Source organism: Schizosaccharomyces osmophilus, chromosome 3 (assembly GCF_027921745.1).
Source record: "Schizosaccharomyces osmophilus chromosome 3, complete sequence".
NCBI lineage: Eukaryota > Fungi > Ascomycota > Schizosaccharomycetes > Schizosaccharomycetales > Schizosaccharomycetaceae > Schizosaccharomyces > Schizosaccharomyces osmophilus.
In genome coordinates this window covers 2,084,791-2,102,933 of record NC_079240.1, presented here as the reverse complement: position 1 = coordinate 2,102,933, position 18,143 = coordinate 2,084,791, and the positions used below count along the sequence as shown (strand labels likewise).

At 38.5% G+C, this 18,143-nt stretch overlaps 8 protein-coding genes across 8 annotated transcripts; 4 read left to right on the top strand and 4 right to left on the bottom strand.

The window, feature by feature from the left end:
* Positions 1-213: 213 nt before the first annotated feature.
* Positions 214-1,317, top strand: psi1 (Hsp40 family DNAJ domain protein Psi1; the record flags this gene model as incomplete). Its single annotated transcript, XM_056183753.1, has 1 exon — positions 214-1,317. The coding sequence occupies one exon, from the start codon at positions 214-216 to the stop codon at positions 1,315-1,317; it is 1,104 nt and encodes a 367-aa protein (XP_056039756.1).
* Positions 1,318-2,185: 868 nt separating this feature from the next.
* Positions 2,186-3,011, bottom strand: cnb1 (serine/threonine protein phosphatase PP2B (calcineurin B) regulatory subunit; the record flags this gene model as incomplete). Its single annotated transcript, XM_056183752.1, has 4 exons — positions 2,186-2,308; positions 2,359-2,471; positions 2,535-2,771; positions 2,960-3,011. 4 exons carry the CDS (start codon positions 3,009-3,011, stop codon positions 2,186-2,188), a joined length of 525 nt encoding a protein of 174 aa, XP_056039177.1.
* Positions 3,012-4,279: 1,268 nt separating this feature from the next.
* Positions 4,280-6,248, top strand: epl1 (NuA4 histone acetyltransferase complex Epl1; the record flags this gene model as incomplete). Its single annotated transcript, XM_056183751.1, has 2 exons — positions 4,280-4,447; positions 4,740-6,248. 2 exons carry the CDS (start codon positions 4,280-4,282, stop codon positions 6,246-6,248), a joined length of 1,677 nt encoding a protein of 558 aa, XP_056039692.1.
* A 1,076-nt stretch (positions 6,249-7,324) lies between these two features.
* On the bottom strand, positions 7,325-9,723 carry grc3 (polynucleotide 5'-hydroxyl-kinase Grc3; the record flags this gene model as incomplete). Its single annotated transcript, XM_056183750.1, has 2 exons — positions 7,325-9,588; positions 9,657-9,723. 2 exons carry the CDS (start codon positions 9,721-9,723, stop codon positions 7,325-7,327), a joined length of 2,331 nt encoding a protein of 776 aa, XP_056039175.1.
* Positions 9,724-10,172: 449 nt separating this feature from the next.
* mrpl33 (mitochondrial ribosomal protein subunit L30) lies at positions 10,173-10,439 on the top strand (the record flags this gene model as incomplete). The annotated part of the gene is made up of 1 exon (XM_056183749.1): positions 10,173-10,439. One exon carries the CDS (start codon positions 10,173-10,175, stop codon positions 10,437-10,439), a length of 267 nt encoding a protein of 88 aa, XP_056039176.1.
* A 66-nt stretch (positions 10,440-10,505) lies between these two features.
* SOMG_04973 (Schizosaccharomyces specific protein) lies at positions 10,506-11,126 on the bottom strand (the record flags this gene model as incomplete). The annotated part of the gene is made up of 1 exon (XM_056183748.1): positions 10,506-11,126. One exon carries the CDS (start codon positions 11,124-11,126, stop codon positions 10,506-10,508), a length of 621 nt encoding a protein of 206 aa, XP_056039179.1.
* Positions 11,127-11,796: 670 nt separating this feature from the next.
* tif6 (translation initiation factor-like ribosome biogenesis protein) lies at positions 11,797-12,890 on the top strand (the record flags this gene model as incomplete). The annotated part of the gene is made up of 3 exons (XM_056183747.1): positions 11,797-11,831; positions 11,881-11,952; positions 12,263-12,890. The coding sequence occupies 3 exons, from the start codon at positions 11,797-11,799 to the stop codon at positions 12,888-12,890; spliced, it is 735 nt and encodes a 244-aa protein (XP_056039180.1).
* Positions 12,891-13,228: 338 nt separating this feature from the next.
* On the bottom strand, positions 13,229-17,919 carry myo52 (myosin type V; the record flags this gene model as incomplete). The annotated part of the gene is made up of 3 exons (XM_056183746.1): positions 13,229-17,665; positions 17,731-17,839; positions 17,891-17,919. 3 exons carry the CDS (start codon positions 17,917-17,919, stop codon positions 13,229-13,231), a joined length of 4,575 nt encoding a protein of 1,524 aa, XP_056039693.1.
* Between the last annotated feature and the right edge of the window lie 224 nt (positions 17,920-18,143).

The following is an 18,143-nucleotide window of genomic DNA, read 5'->3' as shown; positions in this document are numbered from 1 at the left end:
ATAAAAAATCTATTGTTATTGATACATATTCTGATTTACCCAACCTTAAACACCTGATTTCCTTTTTTCCCCGTTGTATTTCGGCTTGTTTTGATTGATTTTTGATTTCTTCTTTCCCGTCGCGAAAGTTGTTTTCATACTTTCTTGTTTATTTTATAATTGTCATTGGCATCGTGTTGATATAGTTTATTTGATTGTTGGATATCTGTTAAAATGGTAGCAGATACAAAATTGTACGATGTCTTAAAGGTTAGTCCGGATGTCAACGAATCGGATCTCAAAAAGGCATACCGGAAGCTGGCCTTGAAGTATCATCCGGATAAGAATCCAAATGGTGAGCAACAGTTCAAAGAAATTTCCTTGGCGTACGAAATTCTGAGTGACCCTCAACGCAGAAAGATGTATGATCAGTTTGGTATTACTGAAGGGAATGCTGCACCTCCTGGAGGAGACGCCGGTCCTGGCGCTGGTGCTGGCGCTGGATTTGGCGGCTTCCCGGGAGGAGGTGGTGGTGCTCGCACCTTCCACTTCAATATGGGCGGCGGTCCTGGAGGAGGTTCTCAATTCTTCAATGCCAGTGATCCCAACGATATCTTTGAACGTGTCTTCGGACATGCCTTTGGCGGAGGCGGAGGCGGAATGGATGAAGACATGGATATGGATGGCGGATTCGGCGGTGGCATGCCGGGTGGATTCGCTAGCATGTTTGGCGGCGGCGGTGCTCGGCCCAAACCCAGTGCTCGTTCTTCCTTTGGTGGTGCTAGACCTCGTGGTCCTCCTCCTCAAAACGAAGTTGTAACCCGTCCTCTCAACATTTCCCTTGAAGAGCTTTACACCGGTTGTACAAAGAAACTCAAAATTACTAGACGAATTCTTGCTGCCTCGGGTTCTTCCGTAAAGGCAGACCGAATCTTAGAAGTTAATATCAAGCCTGGCTGGAAACCAGGCACCAAGGTTAAATTTGCCGGTGAAGGCGATGAAAAACCCGATGGGTCAGTTCAAGATATCCAATTTGTTCTAGGTGAAAAGCCCCATCCCGTTTTTACTCGCCAAGGCGACGATCTTCGCATGTCTATTGAACTTACTCTTAAAGAGGCTTTGCTTGGCTTCACTAAGCAAATCACTACTATTGATGGCAAGAGATTGAAAGTTTCGTCTTCTCTTCCCACCCAACCTGGTTATGAGATCAAATATCCAGGATTCGGTATGCCCTTGCCAAAGACACCTAGTCAACGTGGTAACATGATTATTGAATGCAAGGTGAAAGTTCCTTCAAATCTGTCTGCTGAACAAAAGGCTGCTGCGGAAGCTTTTTAAGAACCCCGAGTGGGTGTTTAAGCTATCCTTTCCTTCTTTTTTTCAATACTTAAAGGGTTGTTGTTCTCCGTCTTTGGAAGATATTACCCGTAAGTTTATGTTTTTTGTTTGGATAAAAGTTTTGTTGAACCCGTCTCTAGATTTTTTCTCAGAAGCCTTTTAATATCTCCCTTAATGTCTCTCTTTCTCAACTCCAAAGGATGGTATACGTTGCGTGATAAAATCCTTAAAATATTTTTCATTCCAACAGCCCATTTTGTTTTTGTTCGGCTATTTATAATAGTTGGCAGTCCTACATCTACTTCATGCACCTCAAATTTATGAGAACCGTCTAATGATATAATTAAAATATTTTACTCTAATAGAATCCATGTCTTTAAGCGCATGACAAATTAAAGCGCATGACAAATTAATAATTTTTATGGTATATAAAAATAATAATAACATTTCGCATTATTACTATTGACTATTTCGCTTTACCTAGAAGGTTTCTTTTTTTTTTTTTTTTTTTGGTTTTTTTTTGTAATCGAGGGAGTGGTAATCATAAATCTTGTAAAAATGTTCTTCATTCCGAATCAAAGCTGCGACGAAAATAAAAGCCATAACGACAAGTTTATAAACGTTGTGTAACTCAGCTACTCATCAAATAAACAGAAGATAGAGCTTGTGCAAATATTATGTAAGAAAAGAAAAAAAAAAAAAAAATTAAGATGCATGCATTTTAATAAAGAGGGTATGAAGGAAAACAGAATATTAAGAGTAAATGAAATGCAGCGGAATTGAATTCAGTGGAAAGAGACAGAAAACTCCAAAAACCGAAGAGCTTATGCAACAAATCATGCAAATAAACAAAGAAAACAACGAAAAATCAAAAAGAGTTTAATGTCATACTACTAGTGACATTGGAGTTACTGACGACTTGCTTAAACTCTTCGAAACTGATTTTTCCATCACAATCCTTATCAACTTCCATGATTGTTTTATCGACAATCTAAAAAAGTATTAGCAATCTAAAAAAGAAAATAGAAAAGCAAGACTTACCTGTTGAAGCTGATCTTCGCGAAGATTGTTTCCAACCATCATCTTTAAAACTAAAAAGAGCTCTCCATTGGAAATGTATCCATCACGGTCAATGTCATATATTTTGAAAGCAACTAAAAACGAGAAAATTAGCTATAGCAGGAACGTTTAATGGAGCTAAACAAGACACAACATACATCGAAGCTTTTCCTCTTTATTACCATGAATGGAAAAGACTGAGAGACTATTAATGAATTCTTGAAAGTCAACATCACCACCGCCATCTTCGTCAACAACTGAAAATAATCGAGAAGCTAGAGGATTATTTGCGATGCTTGGGATAGACAAAAACTCATTTCTGTCAATTGAACCGGAATGGTTGGCATCTATCTTCTTGAAGCGCTTTCGAATTCTAGCAATTTCCTCGTTTGTAACTAAAAAATGGCTATATTAGCGGGAGAGTCTAAACGGTAGGCAGGAATACACGAAAAGCTTCCTGTTTGGACCATGGTAAGAAGAACTCTATCAAGCTTCTTTCACAGAGATTCATAAGCGAAATAGAAAAACCTCATTGTGGTCTATTATAATCCCTTTCCATTGCCATTGAGCTTCTTGAACATACACGTAGAGTTGGAAATTAAATCCTCAAAAATTTGAGACTGATTTTGGCCCATTTTGGAAATAAAATCCGATAACAGCGGTAATGAAACAGAAAGAAGCTGTTTCTGCCTAAAAATCGAAAAAATTCACCGTTTTGTGATGCGTATTCGGGAAGTTGAGAAGGTGCGTCGAAGCAGTTGGGACCTATCCTTTACCAAATATTCACGAATTGAAAAGGTGTCAACGAAAGATGGAAGTTGAAAGGAATTGATAAATGAAAGAACAAAATAAAGAATTAAAACGAACTACAGCCAGTTGATAACTCAAATGCATTCGACAAAAATACTGTCCTTTGAAACGCTGGGTAAACGATAGTTTACACACTTCGTAGATCCAAAAGGAAACACAATTGTTTCATGAAAAAAGAACAAACTACCTGGCTTCAAAATTATGAACCGTTACAAGGCACTTGCTTGAGAGCGAAGAAAACGAAAATTTGGCAAAGAATGAGCTTGAAAGGAAGTTCCATTCTAAGAAATGTGATACGAATAGGTATTATAATCTATTTATTTGCCTTTTTTTCAGCGTTTTCGAATGTCACGTCTTGTGATCATTTGATTTCCATGAAAGGAATGACGAATGAATGCCAAAATAAGTTCGATTTTATGCAGAGGGAAACAACTTTTTTAGTTTATTTTCCAGAAACTTTTCCTCTTCCTTTTGAAGCCTAAGGGTTTGTGAATTTGAAAATCTGACGAAATATGGATGACTCTTTCAGGCTACTTCTGTTCCACGAAATTGCGGTTTGTGAAAGATACTTTACAAGAAAGTGGGAATTACTTGGAGGATTCGCTGTATGGTATGAGAACCGTCTACTCTCATCGAAGTTCAAGTAAACCTACTGTATCTCGTTCTGAAACGGATTCGCTCAATGCCAGGGATTCTTATTATTTCGTTTTTGAAAAGTAAATCTGTGTTCGAAAGACGTCTCAATCTTGATACAGCAGCAACCTTTTTCAAACTATCTCGTTTGTTTACATACTCGCTGAAATTTGCAAGTACTCCTTATCTATTTATCAAGCTCTTAAGCAGTTGAACGCACTTGAAAGCACCTCGGTAAGTGATTGCCAACACCATAGGCGATGGAACCATGGACGACAAAATTTTTAGTAGGTGGATGGTGGAAGTGTTTTGCCTCTGGGAAAACACAAAACGGACGACTGCAGTCAACAACGCCAAGACTTAGAGCGGTTTTTCTGCAAAAATCCCAGTGGTATTGACGTTATTGAACCATACCATTGAATAGATTTTTTCGAGAGGAATCGAACGGTGCCCTATAAGCATGAGTTCGGTTGCTAAAAATGCGAGGGCATACCGTCAACGAAAAGTTGGTATCAAGACGGTGATGCCCATATGTTTAGAAAAAGATATACCTGACTTTGATGAAGAAGTCTCTCAGCAACGAACAGTGCCGCAAGTGGAGACAGGAGTCGAAAAAGAAGAGGAAGAGGTAGGTTTTGTATAGTAGGTCATAAACACATTTTGGAGCTATGGTTTTCTATTAATAGCTTTTGGCTTATGTCTTGGATGATATACTAGTTAGTTGCATTGCAACTTTAAGGGAATGAAGGATGTTGAATCTCAAACCACAGAGCTTGAATATAGAATTATCCCCTGCTTGCAATGAACTCTAATGGTTTTTATATATATACTTTACCAATTGTTCCAAAAAGCGACCCAAAATGTGCTTATAACAATTCACTTAGTGATATCTAGCTTTGTATATCTAACATATTGTACAGGAAAAACACTTAAAGCAAGTCATCAATGCTGCGCATGAAGCCATTATACGAGGAGAAACAAAGAAGGTTGTAATTCCTACTCGTGAAACAAGATCTATCGGTGTAGTAGACAAATACTATAAACGAGACTTTTTGTGTCCTAAAACCTCACTGCGGTTCTCTTTAACAGTGGAGGAATGTATTAGCCCGGTTTATTGCATGGATGAGCAAGATCAGACATTCTTTGACGAGTTGAAAGTGTCCCAAGCTTCTCTCGCTAAATATTCTGAAACAGATTTTGAGTGGGTAATCCAGATATTAGAAGACGAGATTGATGAAAAACAACCTTTTTTAAACATGGATACGTCTCAAATCTTGTCTGCATCAGAATTATTACCTGCGTTTGAGGAACGTGATCTTGTAAAATTAAAAGCCCTTGCTAGCCATGTTTATCCTTATTGGCGCGAACGTCGCATACGATCAGAAGGAAAGTGTATTTTACACACTGCACAAATTGGTGATGATAAAGACGACGATGATCCTTATGTCTGCTTTCGCCGACGTGAAGTTCGACAAGCCCGTAAAACTCGTCGTTCAGATACACAATCCATGGATCGTTTGCGGAAGCTACGGCTTAATATGGAAACTAGTTATCAACTACTTGACCAAGTTTGGAACCGTGAAAAGCTCAAGCTGCATGGCATTCAGCAAGACTTTTCTATTTTCCAACACCGATGCTTGGTCAAACGACTGAAGCGCTCCTTGAATATTAAAGATAGTGACGAAGATCTCATTAATCCTAAACGAAAACCCGTTGAACCTAAACCTGTGGCTCCCATTGCTTCTCCTTCTCCTGCACCACCTGCTCGTCCTGCTGCTCATCCTCCAGCTTATCGACCGGCTGCTCCACGTACCCTTGAGGTCAAACCATTGCTCATGTTAGACGATATGATCGCGTCACAAATCACTCAATTTCAAGTACGCTTACGAGAACGACTAAACAAAAAGGAACAAGCGGATCGTAACTGGGTTGATGTTTTTGAGAATCCCAGCACTGTTATTCCGGTTGAATACCCTGACTCTTTTTATAGAAATATACATTCTCAGACTTTTGAAGGTTCACTACATTCCTTTAATCCCTCTAATAATGCCGCTCTTTCTTCTACTCCTTCTTCGCCTTCATCTGCAGCTGGTCCCACTTGTTCACGTCCTGCATCATTAGCGTCAAATTCCTTCTTTGCAAGACCAGGATCAATTTCTGTTAATGATCCTTTACAACAATATAGTCACCTTGTGTCTGCTCGAAATCCTCTTTGCGTAAGACAACGGCGTGGAAGAGGAGGACGTGTCATGATTGATCGAACTCGAGCTTTGCCAATACATAAACAGCGCTTACCAAGTAACCGCTTTGAAGATCGTTGGTTTTTCGATATTCCTTTTGACCCTGATGACACAGTAATTTTAGACGATGATTCAGATGCCTCTATTTCGTTTCGTGCGAACTTGCTTGCCGAGCATTCTATTGCATAATTTCTTTAAAAATTCTTATTAATTTTGGTTGAATTAATAAATCATGGAAAATTGATTCCGTTTGTGACCTCTGGCTTATTTTTCGTAACCGACTTACGAGTTCGCTTTTCTAAAAGGCCTTTCGCATGCTGCATTTAATTTTATTACGCTTCTTCTATTATTATTATTTCCTAAAGAAAGAACAAAGGCCTAAAAATGTGATGCTACTAATTGCTTTAGCGTTTTCAGAATGGATAACTACAAATCCATGAATTTCCGTTGAAGTCGTGATTTCTTTTTGGCGTTCTTTTTCTAAAGCTAATATGCTTTGTTTGCAAAATGTTGTTTATGACTTATTTAATGACAATTTTTTGTTTTCTATATTTTCTTGTACTTTATGGTAGTGTGTATGTAGTGTAGAACTTGAATTTTATCAACGTTTTGCTTCATTGAACAGCAAAGGATCCTTTTACTAGTTACGCTTTTATTTTTATTTATATTGGAGAATTTCGGTTTCATTGGAATGAAAGATTTGGAGACATGTAGGAGTGTCTACCTCTAAATCTGTAGAATGAATTACAGCCTTGCTCAATTGTGTATGAAGGAATTATTTTTCAGCAATTATCACTTAATCTTGTGATACACTAGAAAAAGTAATAGTTGGAAAGTTGAGTAGAAAAAAGAATCGGTAAAATTCTTATCCTAATAATTAGAAGTAACTAGAAATGCTTTATTCCACCAGTGTAAACCAGACATATTATTCAATTTATTCCATAAATACTTAAAGCCTTATTCCAAAATACGCATATATCTTTTTTTTTTTTTTTTTTTTTTCTTATCTAAAAGGTTAAACTCATAATGTATTCGTTTCGATATGGAAACCATAAATTTATGAAGCAGCATGCAACTATTGCTCAACCGTGAGTTTTGTACGCCCCGCACATGCCATTCAAAAACATTTCTCTATAAGCAACGCTTGTTGCGAAATTTTCTCGACAAGATTTTTTTCGAAAATATGAAACCAAACGATCCTCATTCTTTTAAGTTTAGCCGTCCTAAACAAAGCAAAATTTTTTTTTGTAGTAGACATCTATAATTCATTGACCTGTTAGACCAGTACGACGGTTGATGTTGCGTCGGACACGTCTTCGTTGAGAGCCTGCGGCTACTGAAGCGTGATTCCTCTCGAGGTACGGTAACTCGGGGTAAATCACCAAACGTCTATCGAGCATGGTAGAAAGCGGCGATTCAAGACGGCCACGTTCAAGAACAAATTTCATTCCTTTTGAATCTGCATCTGCCAATAAGTCCAAATTAATCGGTCCTACCAAATGAAATTCCTTTTTTACCAAATCAATAGTCCGAAGTAAGACTAATCCAAAGCACTGGGCATTGGCTGGATCCAAGGGAAGACCATCGTTGATGAGTACAGGTATTCCCTCGGGCGTTTTAGCAATCTGATTATCATTCCACTCTTTCTCATTTGATACTTCGTATGCGCAAAGTGCCAATAGAGTACCATTGATGGCTTTTGAAACATCCAGTAGATTTAATGGTTCCCCAATGATATTTATTGCGTCTATGCCCTGTTGTGAACCATTGTATGCTGTTGCCAGAGGCTGATGTGATGCCAGACTCCTTGAAAAATCCCAAGTACTATGCTGTAAGTCAAAATATAGGTAGCTTAAAAGCCCTAAAGTGCGATTGTCAGCAGAGGACATGCGATGCGCACTAGAGTCAGGTAAATACTGCCAAGATGATTCCAATTGAGAAAACGTAAAAGGGGTTGCTTGTAGTAAAAACTCCGGGATACCTTCTTTATACTGGAAAATACCTTTTCTATCAGAGGTGTTGACTCTCTGATAATTCCTACTGAGGTAAACTACTTCAGTGGGCGAAATTTGGTTAACAAGATTGAAAAGAAGCTCAGCGCCCCCTCCTTTTATCCATCCTGGACAATTTACAATCAGCGAGATAGGGGGCTTACCCTCAAGCTCTCGTTCGAAGTTGAACTTTTGGTATTCTACGAAAAGCCTGTACGTAGAAGCAAGATAGTGAGTTGGATCCCTCTGAGGAGTACTTTCACCAGTATGAACTCGAAAACACCGAGCATTAGGAGGCAAGCGACTAAAAGCAGGACCCTGAAGAGGGGAGTCCATAAAGTACAACGAAATGTTACCAACTGGAACAACTTCCGGTTGACCTGGATCAATATCTAAAAATGCAACATAGTCTGTGAAATTTAATAAGCGGTTCGTAACATATCGACAACAAGTACTTTTGCCTGCACCTTTAGGTCCGCAAACTAATAATTTTGGAGGAGTATGCTTGCTTGAAGCATACGTGGAAAGCATCGAGTCAGCAAAGGCTTTCCAAGAATCCGGTATGATTTCAAAGGCTGAGGACAGGGATGATGCATTTTCTAAAAGAGAAGGCATATTGAAGAGCCGCTTAGCAAAGGGACAAACACGAGGGATTTTAGATATACCGAGGTCATTCACTTTGAACACTAATAATGTTTCAAAGGAGAGAAGCAGAGAGTCTATATTTACGTGTAAGGCGTTTTCGAGGTCAGATAAGCTGGTATTTTCTGCGGAATCCATCGCAGGGAGACTTGCCTGTGAGGAAGGGTCGGTGAGTTCGGTGGGCTTTTTTGTAAAGGACGTATCGGAAATATTCTCAGAAACGAAAACAGGAGTAGGATACACTAACGGGACATTTAAAGAACGCCAAGTACGACACTTTTCATCTTTGGGACGCGATGCATACAAAGCGCCAAATAAACTAAGACATCCACGAGCACACGCAAACAAGTAGGTCCCCACCAAAGCCAGTTTTTCTCCATAGTGCAATCCGACAAACAAGACATTGCCGATTCGGACAGAGTTCTCTTCCGTCAAAACTGTGTATGGATATCCCGACTCCTGTTTTTGAAAAGATGTATTGAGCGAAGAAGACGGTGTGTTGGGTCTCGACTCCACATCAGCCTCCACTAACGAAGGAGAGGCGGGCAAGGAAGAAGGAGATTTCTCTTCTGCGCGTGAAGGTACAGTCTCCGTAGTATGTACGGAAGATGACATAGAGGGTTTGTCACTCCCATTTTTGTCTTCAATTTCATGAGAAGGCACTGGTTGATCAATACCGTTTCTGCCAGAACGATCAATTCCGGGAACTAAAACTTGAAACGAAGCTTGTTTGGAAGCAGAATGGTCACTTAAAGAAGTAGGATTTTCTTCTACGCTTTCTACAGGCTGCTCAGCATCTTCGTTTGGAGATTCACTTCTTTTCCCTTTCTTCTTTTTGTCTTTCGTGGTTTTGTTTTCTCGATTCAAGTGACGAGCAGCGAAAGCACTGAGAGGAGCTAATACATGTTAATGACCCTGTTGCTTGTGAATGCGAATGTTTTTGCAAAAACCATCACCGACATACCATTTGGCGAGGATTCTGCACGTTTCCGTTTTGCCATGGTAATTTGATAAAAAGCTGAATGCTCCATTTTCTCTCCTCAATTATAGAAACCCAAGAATGATTAAATTGTACAACAAGTTATGTAGAAAAAGCGGTTCGTCCAGCAAACACGATTCAACGAATGAAGGAAGCTCTATAGATGGCAAAAAGTTTTTGTTTTAACAGATTTCCGTAAAAAAACCGAAAAACTGTTTAATATCCAAAACAGTCTTGTTTGAACAGATAGAAGACATGCACTTGTAAATAAAAGACGCGTAGCTCCGGAGGAAAAGACTACTATATTCTCGTTGCACTAGCTTCGTAAAAGTTTTTACGAATAGCAGCAACTTTATTTATTTTGATTAAACCAGAGTATAGTAGCTCGTTAAAAGAGATTGCAGAATAGAGTGTGGTGAAAGAAACATAGACAGAACCAAACGCGTTGGTTGTAGAAAGAAAATAAACCGTGAGGAATTATAAAAGGATTCAGTTGCGAAAATGAGCTTTTTTAGAATCAAACTAGAAAGATCTCCCATTGGTCTCTCCAAACAGATTCGAACTGTTGTAGAATCTCTGGGACTTGGAAAGCGCCATTCGGTCGCGTATTGTGAAGCCAATCCTATATCTGCTGGTAAAATATTCAGAATTAAAGAATTGGTGAGCGTATCTGAAGTGGAAAAGGTCATTTCCAGGGAGGAAGAACGAAAAGCCAGATCTCCTCCCAGTGGATTTACAGTTCTACATCGAAGATATCCTACAGCATAAAAAATGGAGAGCAAAAACGAGATTTCTGGATTCATTTATAACAAAAATTCATATCATATACATATATTACCGTAACAAGTCATCTAGCCAGGACTGGTCTTTGGCAGCGGATGTTGGAAGGGACGAAGAAGGCAAGGACTTTGAAGGATGCTGTGTATGTGAGTTGAATCCGTTTTGAGAAGTGCCTAGTTCGGAAGATTCTGTTTCTTTTAAAAAGTCATCGATATCTTCCTCGTCTCCTACATGTCCTGAAGCATTCGGTATGCGAAATATGGGCTTTTCAACATTATATCGTTTCCGAAAATCTTGAATCGATTTCTCATGTTCAGCTGCCTGCAAAACATCCTGCACTTCCTCTCGTTTGATTGACTTTATCTTCGCTTTAGGCCGTTGCTGGCCGATTCCCATTCCAGTAAGAGGGCGTGCTTGCAATTTCGAGTAATCGACCTCTTCCTCTTGCGTCTCCCCTTCCAACTCGTTACTAGCCTGTTCTTTCTGTTTCAAGCTCTCTAAACTGGGAAATTCCTCTTCCTCTTGTTCTCCATCGAAAAATTCTGAAGCCTCTTGAAAGCGCCATTCGTTCGTCCCCAAATCCTTTTTATGTGGTTTTGGTGGTGCAACTTGAATGTTATGTTTCTTCCTGTAGGCTATTGTCGCCCTTTTTTTCCATTTATCCTGAACTACCATTTTCGCCTACTTGGTCTACGTATGGGTTTCCATAGACTCCGTCGCTCCTTGGGGACTTGGGGTCCGGTCTTGTCTTCTTGAACGACGAATCCTAATTGAAGGAGACCTCATAGGGTTTTTATAAAAATAATGAAATTAAAAATTTGACTCATTATGGTTTATATTGGATGAATTTATGCACATGGACTCTGATTTCTTGCTTTCCTTAACTCGTACCGCAAACAACCTGAAACTCGCCTCGGATTCTCCTCCTACTTCTAAAACGTCTCACTTCCTATTATACTTTCCTGTGTTACAAAATTAAAGCCTTTTCCCTCTTCCTTTGCGCATCACTAATGAATGTATTAGGAAAAGTCCTAAATCTGGCTACTTCTGAAATCTTCCCTTTAATTTTTTGCTTAGCTTTTTGTTAATTCACTTGTGTTTGCTTCATCCTAATCTTCCCATGCTCAATTTGTAATTTCTAAAGTATGAATATACCTTTTATAATTACGTTCACTCGAAGATTCGAACCCAGGGCTATATTTGCAAAACTTCATTTTCTGAATTCTTTATATATTGCTAGAATACGCTAGTTTATCGCTAACCTTTATAACGTAATAGAAACCAATCGACCGTAGTATTGCCAGACAATGAGAATTCAGGCGAAATTATTCTTCCCTTTACCATCATGGCTCTACGTGCTCAATTTGAGAATAATAACGAGTATGTGCCGTTAAAAATTTAAAAAATTGTTGCTAATAAATTACTTTAGGATTGGTGTCTTTTCTACATTAACCAACTCGTATGCCCTTGTCGCCTTAGGTGGATCTGAAAACTTTTACAGGTATGAATAAAACCTAACGTTGGAGTTGTGTCAATGGAAAGAAGGAAGCAACAATTTTTGTGCTTAGTGATTCTTGAATTTCAATGTCTTCTGGCAGGACAATGCTGTTTTGCTATCGTAACTGAAATATGTGAAGGAATGCTTTCGAAGGAAAATAGCAGAAACCAAAGCATTCAAAGCAAAGAATTTGAACAAGAAACTCATTATACAGCGTAAAACAATCTGGCTTTCATGCTTCCCATTGATGAATTCATAATTGTGGTTTTTCTTTGTCGTGTGTTTTTTGACCATATCATTAACTTTTGTATAGTGTTTTCGAAGCTGAGTTGGGTGATGTGATTCCCGTTGTACACACTACTATCGGTGGTACTCGTATCATCGGTCGTTTAACTTGCGGAAATAAAAATGGTCTTTTAGTGCCCGCTTCAACTACAGATAATGAACTTCAGCACCTTCGCAATTCCCTTCCTGATTCCGTAAAGATTCAACGTGTTGATGAGCGTCTTTCTGCTCTTGGTAATATCGTTGCTTGTAATGATTATGTTGCTCTCGTCCACCCCGATATCGAACGCGAAACCGAAGAAATTATTGCTGATGTCTTGGGTGTCGAAGTTTTCCGTCAAACAGTCGCTGGTAATGTTCTTACCGGATCTTACTGTGCTTTAAGCAACCAAGGTGCTTTGGTTCATCCTCGTACTAGCATTCAAGAGCAAGACGAACTTTCATCGTTGCTTCAAGTTCCCCTTGTTGCTGGTACCATCAATCGTGGTTCAGATGTCATTGGTGCCGGTCTTGTTGTCAACGACTGGTGTGCTTTTGCTGGCTTGGATACCACAGCAACCGAATTGGCTGTTTGTGAATCAATTTACAAGTTACAAGACGCTGAACCATCTGCTATCATCAACAACAGAGATACTCTTGTAGAATCTTATACTTAAGCGAGGTTATGTAAATGTTTTAAAAAAATATTATAGTTTAGGTTAATCTATGATTTTTTTTGGGAAATCTGCCAATCTTCCTTCTTGAATTAGTTCTATGCGTAAACGCTTTCTTTGACTGTTACATCTAAAGCTATCAAAAAGTATTCCAGAATACTACTACGCAAAGCCAGCGAAGGCAATATAGTAAAGATAACATAAGCAGGTCATTATTAAGAATGTACTTAAATTAAAATAAAAAATAACCCGAGTCTATCGTAATTCCTCTTCTTCATCAACATCCTCGAAAGGATTCATCATAAATAGTTACGCATATTCAGTTTTTTAAAGCAAAGCTCTTACTCTGTCTTCACTCCATTACCAATGTCACGCAATTCATTCTCCTGGTTTTCAAACGGATTTGATTCAACCGAATTATCATGCAAAGTTAACACCGCTTGGTCGAAACTCTCCTCCGCACTAGCAAGATCAATAATTCGTTGGATATACGTAACTTTACATTCAACAGGAATGGTTACTTGCTCAAGAGAAGGCTCTTCTTCAAAAGTATCATTTAACTCATACATCACTTTATCGTACGTGATTGTTTCAGGTCGATCAAGTCCTTCGGCTCGAGCCATATTAGATAATTCATCCATAACCTTTTTGGGTACTTTTGATTCATAGGTCTCTGCAACATATTTGTCTAATAATTTTCTCAACTGTTGCATATTCAAAATCCATAGCAAGGATACATTATCCAGAATCTTTTGTTTATTCATACAGGTCTGCAAGAATTTAGAAGCCTGACTAATTTCTTCCAACTGAAGCGTAGCCTCCACAACTCCTCGTTGTGTACACCACTCTCTTAAACGAGAAAAGTTATACGACATATTTACACCACGCTTCCAGCTACCTTTTTCCTTGGTCATCAAGGCATTGAAGGCCTCAACATCTATAAATCGATAAAGACTGGATATTACGCATGCGAATATAGCTAAACTTACCCGATAGGTTTGACAAGAATCGTGTACTTCATTGAGGATATGCAGTATATGTTCAATTGACTTCACGTCTTTATCGAAAACCCTTGGAATAAGCCTTTTTTCTCCTTTATCAATTTGGTTACCACTAATAATGATTCCATCAACGATCAAAGGCCTTAAAGCCGCGGTGATTTGATCAATCCACGTAGAAACAATCCTTGATAAGTGTGAACCTAACATGTCGAAAACAGTATGGATTGCATCGTAAGATTCACTAAAGGATAACGTCAAGGAAGACGAACGCTTAAGTCCATACAACTTGGTGCGAACGAGATAGAGCAAAGTATGAGTATTGGCAATCCAGAAACCCATATCAGCACGTACTTCTCTCCTTATTTGTGTCCTCTGAGAAATATATTCCAGTATATGGACGCAATAACGTTCAATTAAAGCAATACTTTCTTCAGATAAATTAGTTTTCCACATCTGAGAGATAATGATGAATAATGCTTTAGCCAAAAACAAATGTGGTTTACTCTCATCTTCTTCGCTTCTATTAAGCAACTTGACAGTTTTTTCCCAAACATACGTTCTTCCGGCAAACTCTGTCAATTTATCCAAATCATGCTTTAACCCATCATTCATTAATAAAATCAGCAATTCTTTCTGTGTACGCATTTCCGTCAATGAACTATCTCGTCTGGACTTTTCTTCGGATGCACGAGTCTGTTCAGAGCCAAAACTAGAATTGAGGACTTTAGAGGCCTTCGTTAATTTCGCTATTATTCTATTTTTGTCCTTGATTTCAGCAGTCTGAGAGGATATAACCTCTGCATCTTTTCCTAGCTGACCTTTTAAAGTGGTGTTCATACGAAGCAACTCCTGGTTATCATCCTTGTATTGTTCGATAGAATTTCGTAAATCAGACAGCTCCTTTTCTTTTCCAGATAAAACTGACTTGTACTCTTGATCTTGAGAATGATCTGACAGAAGTACATGTGTCTGCTCTAATTCACGCTCCTTTGACAAAGTAGCTTCGGCATAATTTGACAAATGTGACTCCAGTTCAAATATTCTATCTTTAAGTTTCGTGTTTTCTTGTTCCGACTTATCTAATTTCTTTGTCATATCAAACAGTTTGCTTTCTAACTTATATGAAACCTGTTTGAAATGACTTGCTTTTTTGGATTCTATACGAAGCTCAACAAGTTGTCCCATGGCATATTTCATACGTATCAATGATTGTATTCGGATCGTACAATGTCTAAGCTTCCTAAAAGACTGTCGTTCAAGATGAGTTTTCCAAACGTTTTTTATGGTAGCAGCGGCCTGTTCCATTTTACCTGCTCGTTGATTTCGACGAAATAGGAAACCACGAACGACAGACTGAAGCAAAACAATGGATGCCTTGGCCTCTAAAAACTTTTTTCTCTCTATATACGTTTTCCACAATGATGAAATGATGGAAACACTTTTTGAAATTACTTCAGCTTGAGTAGTACGACGACTTAGGAAACCGTGGGCCATTGCTTGAAAACGGGATACACGTTTTCGTAAGTTAAGGAATCGTGTACGATAGTAGTTCGTAGCGAACACATCGTAGAGAAGTTGAGCAGCATGTTTTAACGCTCGGTCCTTTGCGGCCTCTAGTTGTGGAGTAACACCAGAACGGAAAAAGATTTTAGATTTACCTATTTGATATTTGGTAGAGTCAATAGTCTTACCCAAGATGGCCGTTGAGAAAGCCAAGGGATCATCAGACCGGTCAGCCGAAGGAACAAGCATATAATATTGGGAGACAAAATCTTCAAAGGTCCACCGTGATGGAAAACCAGCGCAGGATATCTTGATGGTTTCTAATACACCACAGGCTCTCAGTTGAGATGTGACCATTACGTTATTAAACTTCCAGGCCTCTTTTTGCTCATTAGGCTTTATGCATCGAATATAATGAGCGTTAGTCTCGTTGATTGTACCCATTAGACTAATGAGGGAATTCTTAAACATCGAACCCAAAGTATTGCTTTTCGGCTTTGTTTTTGATCTCTTATTACTCGGTGCACCAGACTCCTGTGAAGCAGTTTGTTGCAAGCGAAATTGCACTAAATCTTTAATAAACGGAACTGAAGATTCACTGAAAAGATCAATCAATTCATCTGATATAGTATCTTTGTTTTTTTCAATGAATCCTTCAGCATTATAAGTTACGTCAAGAGCATAATGTCTAACAGTGAAAGAGTTATTGCCAAATCTAGCCTTCTTATAACTATTTTTAAATTCTGGTTTATCGAAGGCATCGTTCAATTTCGTGACCCAATTTTCATCACTATTTGTAGGCATTCGACATTCCTCATCTAGAAGTGAGAGTATTCCCATTCTATTTTCAATCATACTAATGCACTGTTGATTGTCTTGGTAATCGATGTAAGACCAATTAAGACCTTCATTAGCATACTCATCCTGTTCAAGTTTAAAAACGTGTTTATAGAATTCTTGTTGAAGTTTTTCATTGGCATAATTAATGCAAAATTGTTCAAACGAATTTTTTTCGAAATGTTCAAATCCGTAAATATCTAATACACCAATAAAGCTTTCAGATATCTGTTTTTGCTTTACTGCAGAATCCATTAAAGCAGTATTTATCGTAGCAACAAGCCAGTCGAATAAGGATGCGTACAAGAATTTGGAGACAGAGTCGCGAACTACCAATCCTTGATAATCAGTTAAAGGCTTTATAATACCCTCCGAAGCCATCTTAATCTTCCGTTTGGTCAACCATTTAGTAAGGGAACTCGAGTCAACACCCAATAACATTGAAGCATTCAGTAAATGCTCATTCTTGGAGTCGATATATGAATCGTTTCTAGAACCCTTGATCTCTATGTTACCAACATGTAACAATGCTGCTAACAGGTTGAAAATACTTTTAGAAGTATCATCATTGATGGATACTGTTTTAAGCGCGTTTACTGTTTCTCGGAACTCCTTAGCGTCATCAACACCGTTTATTGTATGCGATTCACCTTGACGCAAGTAATGATAGTCATCAACATTAGAAGAAAGATGCCATTCTTCTAGTTGTTCTGGAGAAGCACCTGCTAATAATTGATAAAATATGTGATAGTTTCGTTCTGACTTTGGTTGGAAAACTAAACGGGACCGTTCTAAAAGATATGTTTGTATTTTAGCGCCAATAATGATAGAATTTTTGTCAAACATGATTTGAATATACTTTCCGAATCGGGAAGAGTTATCGTTTCGAGAAGTTTTAGAATTCCCAAAAGCTTCCATAATGGGATTGGTAGCCAAAATTTCGTTCTCGACTGCCGTCAGCTGTACTGGATCCGAATTCGAATTACCACTACTACTAGGATCACTCAATGTTTGAACGGAAGCAAAATAACGCATGATGTAACGAGCTGAAACTGTTTTACCAGCACCAGATTCACCGGAAATAATAATTGTTTGATTCTTCTTTTCTCGATTCATACACTTGAAGCTGTCTTCAGCTATAGCATACAAATGCGGATCAAGCTGGTCTCGAGATTTTTCGGAATAAACCCGTACAACTTCAGGAGTGTAAAGTTTTGGCAAAGACTGAAAAGGGTTCAAGGCAATTAAAACAATTCCTGAGTAGGTATAAATTTGCAATTGATTGTATCTGGTCAGTAATGCATCAAGGACAGACGGTTCATTCAAGTATGCCAAATTCGTTAAGTCGTCTGGATCAGAAAGACTGGATCGCAAGAAAGGCAAGCCATTTTTCCCTTCCTCTTCTAAATCCTCCGGTTTCGCAGGAAGTGTTGTCTCCTAAATACAACAGTTAATATTTCGTTCATAAGCTAGGACGTAAAACTTATAAGATGTTTACATACATTGCCGTCTTCATCTTCAACAATTAATGTTGCTTTATTTGATTCAATTGCACAGCTTTTGACTATTCCGGGTGACCATTGCCGTTCTTTATCAGGAATCCAACATTGACTATATGGAAATTTGTCAATACAAATGATCAAGTATCAAAAAAAAACATACAGTCCTTTATAATAGATCCCAGAGGACATAACTGGAAGGCTCACAAGGTTCTGCTATGACCTCTGCTGTAATTATATTAAAATGTTTGTTTACGATCCTAGTAACGGGAACCTTCCTTCTAAGTTCCTAAAGGAGATCACGAAACGTAAAGGAAAATATATCTTCTTTGAGAAGGTAATCCTAGATCAGAAAACGTAAAAGAAACACGCTTTTTAAACAAAAAATGGCACGTCGATGTTGCACTTGGCATACT